Source organism: Artibeus jamaicensis, unplaced genomic scaffold (assembly GCF_021234435.1).
Source record: "Artibeus jamaicensis isolate MK-2021 breed Jamaican fruit bat unplaced genomic scaffold, CSHL_Jam_final contig_525, whole genome shotgun sequence".
Classification (NCBI taxonomy): Eukaryota; Metazoa; Chordata; class Mammalia; order Chiroptera; family Phyllostomidae; genus Artibeus; species Artibeus jamaicensis.
In genome coordinates this window covers 15362000-15374419 of record NW_026521874.1, presented here as the reverse complement: position 1 = coordinate 15374419, position 12420 = coordinate 15362000, and the positions used below count along the sequence as shown (strand labels likewise).

The following is a 12420-nucleotide window of genomic DNA, read 5'->3' as shown; positions in this document are numbered from 1 at the left end:
TACTGTATTATGTGTAGTAACCAGCAGAGTCCCGTAACCAGACATTTATATTTCTGCAGCAGATTTCTCAGTAAAAGGGATACAGAAGACTTTAAGGCATATCAGTTCAGTCTCTTCTGTCAGATGAGTTAAGGGTGACTCATTTTCAGAGATGTTTGGGTTTTAGAAACGCAGATAAAGTATGTGGCTTTGTCCTGCTGACCCAACAATAATCAAAGAGGCCCCATGTAAAGCCCCTCCCTCGGTTGGTCTTGTCTAGTCCTCGAGGTGATTCTGTGGGCTACTAGCTCCTCTGACCACCCTCATGTTGTAGGTGAGGAACCCAGGCTGAAGGAACAAGATGACCTGTCAAGTGTCACACAGTTGTTAGTGGCAGAGCTGGGACCCAACCCAGGTCTTTCTGACTCTAATATTCTTCATTTCCTTAGTCCCATATTTAATTAGACTCAGAGATGTCGACTCTGACAAAACTCAAGAGAGACTGATGTCTAAAATCTTGAATGTTAGTGTGTTAAATTATAGGTGGGTACAGCCCTATCTGAAAGTTGGGACACCTTGGTTCAAGGAGCAAGAGGCCTGTTCAAGTTACTTCATGGAAAAGGGGATTTGTTTTCAAGGTTGCAGATGGCTGGACCTGGGAGAGACCAGGACACCAGATAGTTCTAATGGCTACCTCTTGTCTGTGACCCACTCATTTGGCTTCTCTTGTAGCTTCAGCTGGTTGATGCCACATTGTAGCTTGCTGGCCATGCCAGAAAACGAGTGCCTCAGTTCAGATGCCACCAGCGAGCCAGGCAGGGCAGCCTCCGGGGCACACAGCTGTTGCTCCAGGCAGTGGAGGTAGTGGTTGGCATTTTCCATGAGAAGGGTGTGCAAGTATTCTGAGGCTTGGCTGGCCTGGGGTTGCGATGGGGATTTAGGTGGTTTTCATAACTTAAAGGAATGGGGTTGAGATTGCCAAGTTAGATGGGGTTTAACTCATTTGAATAATGTTAAGTCTATGGTTTCTTGGGCATTCTTCCCTCTGGGGCAGTCAGCCAGCTCTTTCTGTTTCTAGAGCACTTTGTATTAGCTTCCTCTGATTATATATACCATAGCAGGCTGAATAATGGCTCCCAAAGATGTTCTCATAATCCCCAGAATTTATGAATATGTTCCTTTACATGGCAAAAGAGACTTTGCAGGTTGGGGTCTTGAGATGGGAAGACTGTCCTATCTTTTTGGGGTGGGCCCAATGTCATGACATTGTTTGTTAGGAGGGACACAGGAGGAGTCAGTCAGAAGAGATGGAGTGAAGCATTTTGAAAATGGAGAAAAGGCCACAAGGCAAGGAATACAGGCTTCCACTAGAAGCTGGGAAAAAAGCAAGAAAATCGGTTCTCCCCTAAAAGCCTCTGGAAGGAACCAGTCCTACACCTTAACTAGCCATGCGAAACTAAGAGAATAAACCTGTGCTGTTTGAAGCCACCCAATTTGTGATAATTTGTTACAGCAGCCATAGGAAGCTAATATACTCACCAGTGGAGAGGTAGGTGCTGATCTAGGGCCATGTAATATTTACTTTATAACCTCTTATTTCTTGGAGAGAGGGTTGTCCATCCCATGAAATGGAGGAGGGGGAGGTGATAAAGCTGTAAGAGTCCAGCTGACCCCTCACTAGGAAGCTGAAGGGCTACCTAGGGCAGGGGTGTCAAGCTCATTTTCATTGAGCGCCACATCAGCCTCACGGTTGTTTTCAAAGGGCCAAATGTAACTTTAGGGCTATAAATGTAACTACTTAACAGTTAAGTGAGAGCTTGGTGCTGCCTCAGGGTAGAAACAAGATGCCAGGCTGAATAAAACCAGATGAAGGCTCGGATTCAGCCCAAGGGCCTTGTGTTTGCCACCTGTGGCCTAGGAGCTTTCCCTGGTAGAGATCGTCCCACTGGCCGGCCATCCAGCTGAAGATGATCATAGGACTTTGAAACTTGAGCAAATGAAGGTGGAGCAAATGGATGACATCAGTGGTAAGAACAATATTGTGCTAATCTGAACTCTGCATTTTCTGACTTTGGCTTTGGGCAAGTGACTTCAAAGCCGGTACAAAGTAAGAGTACCGACCTCATATGGTGTTTATGAGGATTCAGTGGTAGAAGGTCTATTTAAAGTGCCTGGCATGAACATGGTAAGGGATCCATCCATCAGTGTAGGCCTCCATCATTAAAGGTGGGAGGGCCACATAAGTAGCAGGGGGGAGCCACTGAAAGTTCATGAGCAAGGAAGTATCCTCTGTTCAGCTTTTTGGAGGGCACACAACATGGGTAGACAATTGAGATGCCTTTGACCAAGCAGATTTGAGGAATGCCAGGTCTGGGGTGTGTGGTGGGGACAGAGGTGGAGGGGCATTTCCCAGAGATTGAGGTAATTGCCACTCCTGAAGAGCAAGCATGTTGCTCTATGGTGGACCTGCTGTGTGCAGGTCACCATGGTGATGCTGGTGCAGTGGACAGTCTTAATTGTGCCAGTCCTCTATCTTATACCTCTTATTCTAACCGCATCCCCATTTTCCTGGGGAAGAAATCCTTCAACCCACTTGCCCCCACTCCTTGTCCTTTAGGAGAACTTGACTGCACCTGTTTCCTAAAGTGGCTCCATGTAGCCAGGTCTGGCCAATCTTGTGATGGGCTCAGGCAAGGGCATATAACCCAAACCTGAGGTTGAAAATTAGCCCTGGGATTTTGGAGGGAACTATTGGGAATCAGCTCCTGCTTTCCTGGTCAGATATGAGGTAGGACACTGGGAAGAGAATGAAGACATAGGGGGAAGCAGAGCTGAGATTGGAGAGAGACTGAGGGTATTGTTGGAGTGCCTAGATCTAGCTATGCCTGAATGAGGTAACACCCCAGGACTTTTCGGTATGTTCCCTGTTTTATTTTACTTCAGGCTGAGGGTTGTTGGCTTTTTTTTGTCACTTGTATCTGGAAAAGATCAGACTAATAAATTCAACCATTTACAAACTCCAAGAGAAGCTTGGAGACTCCTTTCTCATCCCTAAAACAGTTATGTTTTACTAGGGAAAACATTCTCGGCTCCTGTTTTTCTGCCAACTTTAGGGTTTTCAGAGAAGTTTGGGGCAGAGAATGGAAAGCAAAGATGTGGGAAGTACCGGTCCTTCCAGCTTCAAGGTTGAGTGAACCCCTCCCAGCTAATTACACCACGAGGTTTGGGAGCAGAGCCCCTTTCCTTAAACTTTTAGGAGTCTTGGAAGGATAGGGCCGGAGTCATATCAGTGAAGCTTGAAGAGCTTGGTGTGTGCCAGACATTGTGCTCAGGGACACACATGCATCGAATCCTGAAAGCTCATCTCTGTGAATTATTTCTGCCACTCTCCCTTTGCAGCCTTAGAAATCGCGATTCTCTGGCTCAATCAAGTGACGTACTCAAATTTTCCCAGTTTGAAAACGATGGAGGTGAGATTTAATTAAGCAAAACTTTTTAAAGAGGTCTTGACACCCGTTCACCACTTGGTACGTCTTAGGCGGGTTATTGACAATTTATCTGGATTATTTCATTGTGTCCTCTCAACACACCTTAGTTGTCAGACCTTCCTGATTAAGGAGAAACAGACGCCCAAACACCTGACCTTAATCACGCAAAAGTTAGTAGAGATGCGGGATTCTAAGGGTCTTAATAATGGATTCGGGCTCTCCCAGAAACACCGGGATCCACTCTGCCAATTACGGTAGCGCACGTGCTCGCACACCTCGACGACCTCTCTTCATCTTAGACACGTCTTCGCCCGGCACTTTTTGGGGGTGATTCCCTCGTGGTCCAGACCTTCGCTCCCAGACCCCACGTACAGGGTGAAGCAAAAGGAGCAATGCCAGTAAGAGGCCGAGGAACCTGGCCTGGGGTCTTCCGCAGTGCGGCAGGCGGCGGCGCCGAACCCAGATCGGCTAGCGCTCCAGCAGGGCCGGACTGGAGCAGAGGGGGTGGGTGCCACGCCGGGAACAGCGGCCGGCTTAGAGGGCGCGAGGCGGGGCACGCGGGGAGGGGGCGCGGCGAGTGCGCGCTTGCGCGGTGGATCTGGGGGTGTTCCTCGGGGGCGCGCGGGGAGCGGGCGCGGCGCGCGTGCGCGTGCGCGGTCGCGGAGGAGGTGGTGTGGGTTGCCTCGGCGGCGCGCGGCACGGCGGGAACATGGCGCGCGGAGCCGGCGCGCGCGCCTAGCTGGCGGGACCGTTAGCTCGAAGCGGACACGGCCCGGGGCCCGCGGGGATGGAGCAGTTGCCGCCGCCGGCGCTCGAGCCAACCCCGGGGCCGACCTCGGCACGGAGTCGTAGGCGGCGGGAGCCCGAGTCGCCGCCGGCGCCGGTGAGTGCGTGAGGGGCGCGGGCCGGGAGACTTTCTTTGTGAAACTCCGTCGGTGCGAGCGGGGCCGGGCCTCCGCGGCTGACTAGTGCCCGCGAGGCGGAATCCGCCCCGCCGTACGGGTTCGAACCCCGCCTTGCATCGCTGGGCGGCGGGATCTGGTCTGTCGCCTGCCCCAGTTTTTGCGGGATTTTATGTGCGCGCGCTGGGGTTGGGGGGGGTGGTTAGCGGTATTCAGTCGGCGCCTAATGCGCGCGCTTACTTCCGTTCTTGCGGGGCAGCGGGCCCCAAACCCCGGGCCCACGGGAGAGGTAGGCAGCAGCCGCCGGGAGACAGGTGTCGGCGCAGCCGCGGGAGGCTCAGGTGCAGACATCCATCCCCAGGTGGAATCTCAGTGAGTGAGCTGTCCGTCCCAGGAAGGAAGCAAGTTTGTCGGTGGCTTAGTACAGAATGATTTGGGAATGTTTGTAAACATCCACCCCAGCTCCGTGGTGAGTTTGGAGTATTGGTCAGGGTGAAGGATGCTGAGTGAAATGGACTTTGGAGGTGTGGCATCTTGCTGGATGGGATGGGACGGCCCTGAGCACAGGGTTCTCAAAACAGCCCGGGTGTAGGAGCCCTTGATGAAAATACAGGCCCACGGACTCTTCAAGGCATGCGAGCAGATTTTGAATTTTTAACAAGCTCCCAAGTAATTACGGTCAGGCCCATTTGATAAGCACTGTCTTCCTGGGAGCGGGGGCCTGTTCTGTTTATAGCTCACCATGGCATTCTGGTACCAGGTGCAGTGCTCGGCACATGATGGATGGTTGGTAAATATTTGTGGCAAGACTCAGTGACGTAGGGAGTTTCCAAAATAGTTTTTGAGATATTTTCAGGATCATTTTGAGACTAATGAACATCAGATTACTGTATAATGTGATTTTTTATCAGGTTCCAATATAACTTTTGTGACTCTTTGAAATGCCTTGTTTTGAGTATGTTGTAGGCAAAGCAGAGGATACATTGTTTAGTATAAATTATAAACTATGTATACCCTAGCTAGTTTGAAACTTATTCTGAAACAAAGTTCTGAATAAAAAACTTACATGCTCCACCCACACCTCCCCTCCCAGAATTTCATGTTTCTTTCTCTCCATCATTTGGGAACACTAGGCTGAAGGATTTTGTTCATTTCAGGCAGGTAAATATTTACATTTTCATCAAAGCAAATCTGAATTATTGTTTATTCGAAAAAGTTGGAGATTAGCTTAAGCCTCTGAGTATTTGTCCTCTGTATATAATGTTTTGAAATTGAGATTTATGTTTTGTTCAGAGTCAGTGCTTAAATATAATTATTTGATTGAAAGTTATTTGATATTTCAGGGTTTTTTCATGTTTTTTGAATTTTGGTAGTTGATTTCATTTCATTAGCTTCTTTTTTTGTTCATTGACAAAATATGAATGTGTAGAAAGACTTCCTCAACTTTAGGAGTTGAGATTGCATCTAAATAAGAATTGAAAAATTAGGTGCTCTATTGTTTTAGTATGACATTTTTGTATAATAGTTTATGTGGATGTTATTATTTTTTTAAATCTTCACCCGAGTACATGCTTACTGATTTTAGAACGAGGGGAAGGGAGGGAGGGAGAGAGGGAGAGAAACATCAGTGCGTGAGAGAGACAGTGATTGGATGCTTCTCCTGTGTGGCCTGACCAGGGACCAAACCTAAGCATGTGCCCTACTGAGAATTGAACCCTCAACCTTTTGGTTTATGGGATGATGCTTCAACCAACTGGGCCACACCAGTCAGGGCTATTTTTTAATTTTTAAAATTGAACTATAATTGACATATAACTTATTAGTTTCAGGTTTTCATCAGAATAGTTTGATATTTGTATATATTACAAAAATATCACTACAATTAGTCTAGTAAACATCTGTCACCAGGGATAGTCAAAAAATTTTACCCCTGTCATGAGAACTTTTAAGATATACTCTCTTAACAGCTCCCTCATATACAGGATAGTATTATTAACTAAAGTCATCATATGCCCACGACTTACTTCTTATAAAAACCAACTTTGTTGAGATAATTCACCTACCATAAAATTAAAGTCTTTAGTGTACAATTCCCAGTTTATAGTATACACAGTATATGTCCAACATCACCATTATCTACTTTTAAAGCATTTTTATCACCTCATAAAGAAAGCCTGTACCTATTAGCATTCCTCATTGGCCTTTCTTTCAGCCCCTGGCAATAAATGACCTACTCTTGACCTCTATGAATTTAACTATTCTGGACATTAACCATAATGTAACATGTTTTCTTCTGTGACTAGTTTCTTCCACTTAGCACAATTTTTTTTGGAGGCTCATCCATGTTGTAACATGTATCCGTAGGCTATTCCTTTGTATTGCTGAATAATCTTTAATTGGAAGGATATACCACATTTTGTTTATCCATTCATCTGTTGATAGCTGTGAATTTTTATACTTTAAAATATATTATTTGTTTTTAGAGAGAGGGGAAGGGAGGGAGAAAGGGAGAGAACCATTGATGTGCAAGAGAAATGTCAATCCACTGCCTCTTGCACACTCCCAACCAGGGACCCCCACCTGCAACCCAGGCATGTGTCCTCACCAGGAATCAAACCGGTGACATTTTGGCTCATAGGATGACACCCAACCCACTGAGCCACACCAGTCAGGGCATACTTTTTGGTCATATTTGTCTTTCGGTATCTATGGGAAATTGGTTCCAGAGGCTCCCACAGGTACCAAGATCCCAGGATGCTCAAGTCTCTTATATAAAATAGTATAATATTTGCATATAACCTATGTATGTCCTCCTATATATAGTAAACCACCTCTAGATTACTTATAATACCTAACACAATGTAAATGCTATATAAATAATTTTTGCACTGTACTGTTTAGGAAATTTAAGAAAAAGAACAAGAAAAAAAAGTCTCTGTGTTCAGAGGCAACCATCCTAGGCTTAACTACGTGGTACATGTTAGCAACAACAAAACTTTTCTGATTACTTTCTTTTTAAAAAATATTTATTTATATATATTGATTTAAGAGATAGAGGAAGGGAAAGAGAATAGAGAGGGAGGGAAAGAGAGAGAAACATTGATTTGTTGTTTTATTTGTTTATGCATTCATTTGTTGCTTCTTGTGGGTTGACCAGAGATCAAACCCACAGCTTTGACACAATGGGACAAAGCTCTAACCAACCGACCTACCTGGCCAGGTCTTATGTGACTATTTGCAATCCATTGATGTGAAACCTGTGGATATGGAGGGCCATCTCTATTATGAGTTATGCTGCTGTGAACATTTATGTACACTTTTTAGTGTGGATATAAGTTTTAATTTTTTTTGGGCCTATCCCAGTTGCTGGGTCCAAGAGTTACCCAGTTACATGGTAACTCTTATTTTAACTTTTTCAGGAGCTGACAAACTATTTTCTAAGACACTGGGCTGCATCATTTTACATTCCCAGTAGCAATGTGTGAGGGTTCCAGTTTCTTTACATCCTCGCCAATACTTGTTATTGTCTGTCTTTTTAACTTTAGCCACCCTGATAGGTGTAAAATGGCATCTCGTTGCAGTTTTGATTTGCATTTCCCTGTTGACTAATGATGTTAGGCATAATTTTTTGTGCTTATTGGCCATTTATGTATTATTTTCAGGGAAATGTCTATTCAAATCTGTTCATTTTTTGGAGGGGGGATCCTCTTTTTTAATGAAGTTATTTGTCTTTTTATTAAGTTGTAGGAATTCTTTAAATGTTCTGTATATTAACTCCTAATAGATATATGATTTGCAAATATTTTCTCTGACTTTGTAGGTTGTCATTTTACTTTTTCGATAATGTTCTTTGTTGCAAAAAATTTTTGTGTGAAGTCTATTCATCTATTTTTTCCTTTGTTCCTTATGCATGTGGTGTCATATCTTAGAATCCGTTGTCAAACCTGAAGTCTTGAACGTTTACCCCTATGCTTTCTTCTAAGAATTTTTTAAAGAAGATTTTATTTATTTTTTAATATTTTATTTATTTATTTATTTATGTATTTATGTATGTATTTATTTATTTATCTTTAGATGGGAAGGAGAGAGGGAGAGAAACATCAATGTATGGTTGCCTTTCGTGTGTCCCCCTGCTGGGAACTGGCCTGCAGGGAACTGGCCTGCAGGGAATTGGCCTGCAGGGAACCAGCCTGCAACCCAGGCATGTGCACTGACTGGGAATTGAACCACGATCCTCTAGTTCGCAAGCCTGTGTTCAATCCACTGAGCTACATCAGCCAGTGTTATTTATTTTTTTTTAGAGAGAGGAACAGGCGGGGAGGAAGAGAGGGAGAGAAACATCAAAACATCAATGTGTGGTTGCCTCTCACGCGCCCCCTAATGGGGACCTGGCCTGCAACCCACCCTTCGGTTTGCAGGCCAATTCTCAATGCACTGAACCACACCAGCCAGGGCTCTTCTAAGAGTTTTAAATCCTTAGCCCTTCTGTTGTCGATCCATTTTAAGTTAGTTTTTGTGTATGGTGTAAAGTAGTGGTCCAGATTCATTCTTTTGCATATGTTGATCCAGTTGTCCCAGCACTGTATATTGAAAAAACTGTTATCTCACTGAATGGCCTTTGTATCTTTATTTCTCAACCCTTTATTCTATTCTATTGTATCTGCTCATGCCAGCACTATAATATTTGATTACAATAGCTTTTTAATAGGTTTCAAGATTAAGTGTTAAATTCTATAGCTTTGTTGTTCTTTTTCAAGACTGTTTTGGCTTTTCTAGGTCCCTGGGTTTTCAGATCAGTTTAACAATTCCTGCCAAAAAATAGCTGGGATTTTTATAGGGAGTGTGTTTTTCTGTCCTTTAATGATGTGTTGTAGTTTTCAGGCTCAAATCCTGCACTTCTTTCACAAATTTATTCCTAAGTATTTTATTGTTGGATGCTGTTGTACATAGAAGTTTTTTTAAAAAAAATATTTCATATTGTCCACTTTTTATCATTAGTTCATTGCTATTACATAGAGGGAATACAGTTGAGTTTGGGATATATCTTTTAATTTCATCATTTAGTGGTAGACCAATCCAATTTTCCATTTCAAATCCTCACCCCCACACCAAAATAATGAGGAAGAATTGTCTTTGAAAGCTTAAGTATGGATCTAGATTCACATTTCTAAGTTTTGGCTCTGTTACTCACTAGTTGTATGAGTTTTGACAAAATTTAACTGTTACATCTCAGTGTTCTCATTTATGTAATGGGACAGTAATATCCATCCCAAAGAATTGTTAACTAAAAGAGAATGTAAGTAGGTATTTAGAATAATGCCTTGCATGTGGTAGAAATTTGGTATTTGTTGTTTATCTTCTTCTGTTAATTAACTCCATTTAAAAGCATGCCAAAAAACAAAAAAGCAAACAAAACACCAAACCAAAACAAAAATAACCAAAAAAACCCTCCCTTAAACAAACCCCAAACCACAGACCCACATACACATAAAAAAAAAAACAACCCACAGACAAAAACCTCAAACCTCTTCCTGTACCTATCTCTTTTCTGTGACCCGAGAACACTCTGTGGGTGCTTGAGGAATAGTGAAAGACAGAGTCTCAGACATCACACTGTTGCATGTGAGAGCTTCCTCAATCCAGGCTGCACATGGTGTGTCTGATGTGTATTTGTAATTATGATTAAAAATAATAACTACAGCTCAAAGTCGTTTTATCCCATAGTTTTTATTTAATGTGCTGTTCATTCACTACTTATTTTTCTAAAAATAAAAGTGCTTTAAATAAAATTAATTCTTGTTTCTTTTGGATGATAGCTATTTACAAAAACTGTTACAGACAAAGGTTGATGTTTGAACTTAAATTTAATAGTGCTTTTGGTGTCTTTTCAGTAGGTAGAGTAGATTATTGTGTATGGGAAGAAATCAGAAAGACGATATAACCCAAATATAATGCTTGGAATGTATCCTTTTCATTGAATGTGTATTCAGTATGAACTGAAGAAAATAATTATTCACACTGGAAACACTATTTTTTTAAAAAGATTTTATTTATTTACTTTTAGAGAGAGGGCATGGAAGGAAGAAAGAGAGGGAGAGAAACATCAGTGTGTGAGAGATTCATTGATTTGTTGCCTCTCACTTGTCCCCAAACCGGGGACATGATGCACCACTCAGGCCTGTGCCCTGACTAGGAGTCAAACTGGCAACCTCTCTGTTCGCAGGCTGTCCTCAATCCACTGAGCCACACCAGCAAAGGCTGAAAATACTATTTTTAAAAAAATATGTGTTATTAATTATGCTATTACAGTTCCAGTTTTTTCCCTATGCTCTCCACCCAGCACCCCCCACTCCCTCAGGCAATCCACACATCATTCATGTCCTTGGCTCCTGTGTATAAAATTTTTGGCTACTCCACTTTCTATGCTGTATTTTACATCCTCATGGCTATTCTGTAACTACCTATTTGTACTTCTTAATCCCCTCACCTATTCTCCGATAGCCCTGCATACCATCTGGCAACTATCAAAATGCTTTCTGTATCCATGATGCTGTCTCTGTTCTTGTTTGCTTAGTTTGTTTTTTATATTCAATTATTGATATGTATTTATTGCCATTTTATTGTTCATAGTTTTTATCTCCTTTTTCTTAAATAAGTCCCTTTAACATTTCATATAATAATGGTTTGGTGGTGATGAACTACTTTAGTTTTTTCTTGTCTGGGGAGCTCTTTATCTGGCCTTCAAGTCTAAATAATAGCTTTGCTGGGTAGAGCCATCTTAGTTGTGGGTCCCTACTTTTCATGACTTTGAATATTTCTTGCCAATCCCTTCTAGTCTGCAAAATTTCTTTCGAGAAATCTGCTGATAGTCTTTGGGAACTCCCTTGTAAGTAACTAACTGCTTTCCTCTTGCTGCTTTTAAGAGTCTTTTTCTCTAACCTTTGGCATTTTAAAAAAGGTTTTATTTATGTATTTTTAGAGAGAGGGGAAGGGCAGGTGAAAGAGAGGGGGAAAAATATCAATGTGTGAAACATCGATCAGTAGCTTCTCGCACAGCCCCAACTGGAGACCTGGCTCACAGCCCAGGCATGTGCCCTGACCAGGAATCAAACCAGCAGTCTTTTGGTTTGCAGGCTGGTGCTCAATCTACTGAGCCATTGCAGCCAGGGCATCTTTGGTATTTTAATTATGATGTGTCTTAGGGCTTCTTTCCATCCATCTTGTTTGGGATTCTATATGCTTCCTGGTCTTCCATGTCTATTTCCTTCACCAAGTTATGGAAGTCTTCTTTCATTTTTTTTTTAAATAGGTTTCCAGTTTCTTGCTGTTTCTCTTCTGTTTGTGAGGAGAAAACTTCTCTGTCTCATTTTTTACATTCTTTTTTCTTCTTGTTCTGATTGGTTGTTCCTTTCTTCCTTATTTTCCAAATCATTGATTTGATCCTTGGCTTTATTCACTCTACTGTGGTTTCCCTGTAAATTGTTCTTTATTTCAATTAGTGTATCCTTGGTTTCTGACTGGATCTTTTTTATGCTGTTGAGGTCTTCACTAAGTTCCTTGAGCATTCTCATAACCAGTGTTTTGAATTCTGCATATGATGGATTGCTTATTTGTTTAGTTCTTTTTCTGGAGTTTTGATCTGTTCTTGCTTTTTAAAAAATACTTTTCATATATATTTTTAGTCTTTTTTCCCTCTCTCCTTCCTGCCTTTCTTTTCCTTTTCTTTCTTTCGAAGGGAGGGAGAAAGAAAGGGATAGAAACATCAATGTGTGGTTGTCTCTTGAGCACTCCTTATACTGGGGACCAGGCCCGCAACCCAGACATGTGCCCTGACTGGGAATCAAACCATTGACCCTTTGGTTTGTAGGCTGGCACTCAATTTACTGAGGCTCACCAGCCAGGGCTGATCTGTTCTTTCATTTGGGCCATGTTTCTTTGTCTCCTCATTTTGGCAGCCTTCCTGTGTTTGTTTGTATGTGTTAGGTAAAGCTACTATGACTTCCTGTCATGGTAGCATGGCCTAATGTAGTAGGTGTCCTGTAGAGTCCAGT

At 42.7% G+C, this 12420-nt stretch overlaps 1 protein-coding gene across 2 annotated transcripts in view; it reads left to right on the top strand.

The window, feature by feature from the left end:
- Positions 1-4143: 4143 nt before the first annotated feature.
- TTC28 (tetratricopeptide repeat domain 28) overlaps positions 4144-12420 on the top strand; it is a 576581-nt gene continuing 568304 nt past the window's right edge. For both annotated transcript variants that reach the window (XM_053669950.1, XM_037153288.2), the window contains exon 1: positions 4144-4350. In XM_053669950.1, the coding sequence (XP_053525925.1) occupies positions 4255-4350 (96 nt within the window). In that variant the 5' untranslated portion in view covers positions 4144-4254. The remainder of the gene's footprint in view (positions 4351-12420) is intronic.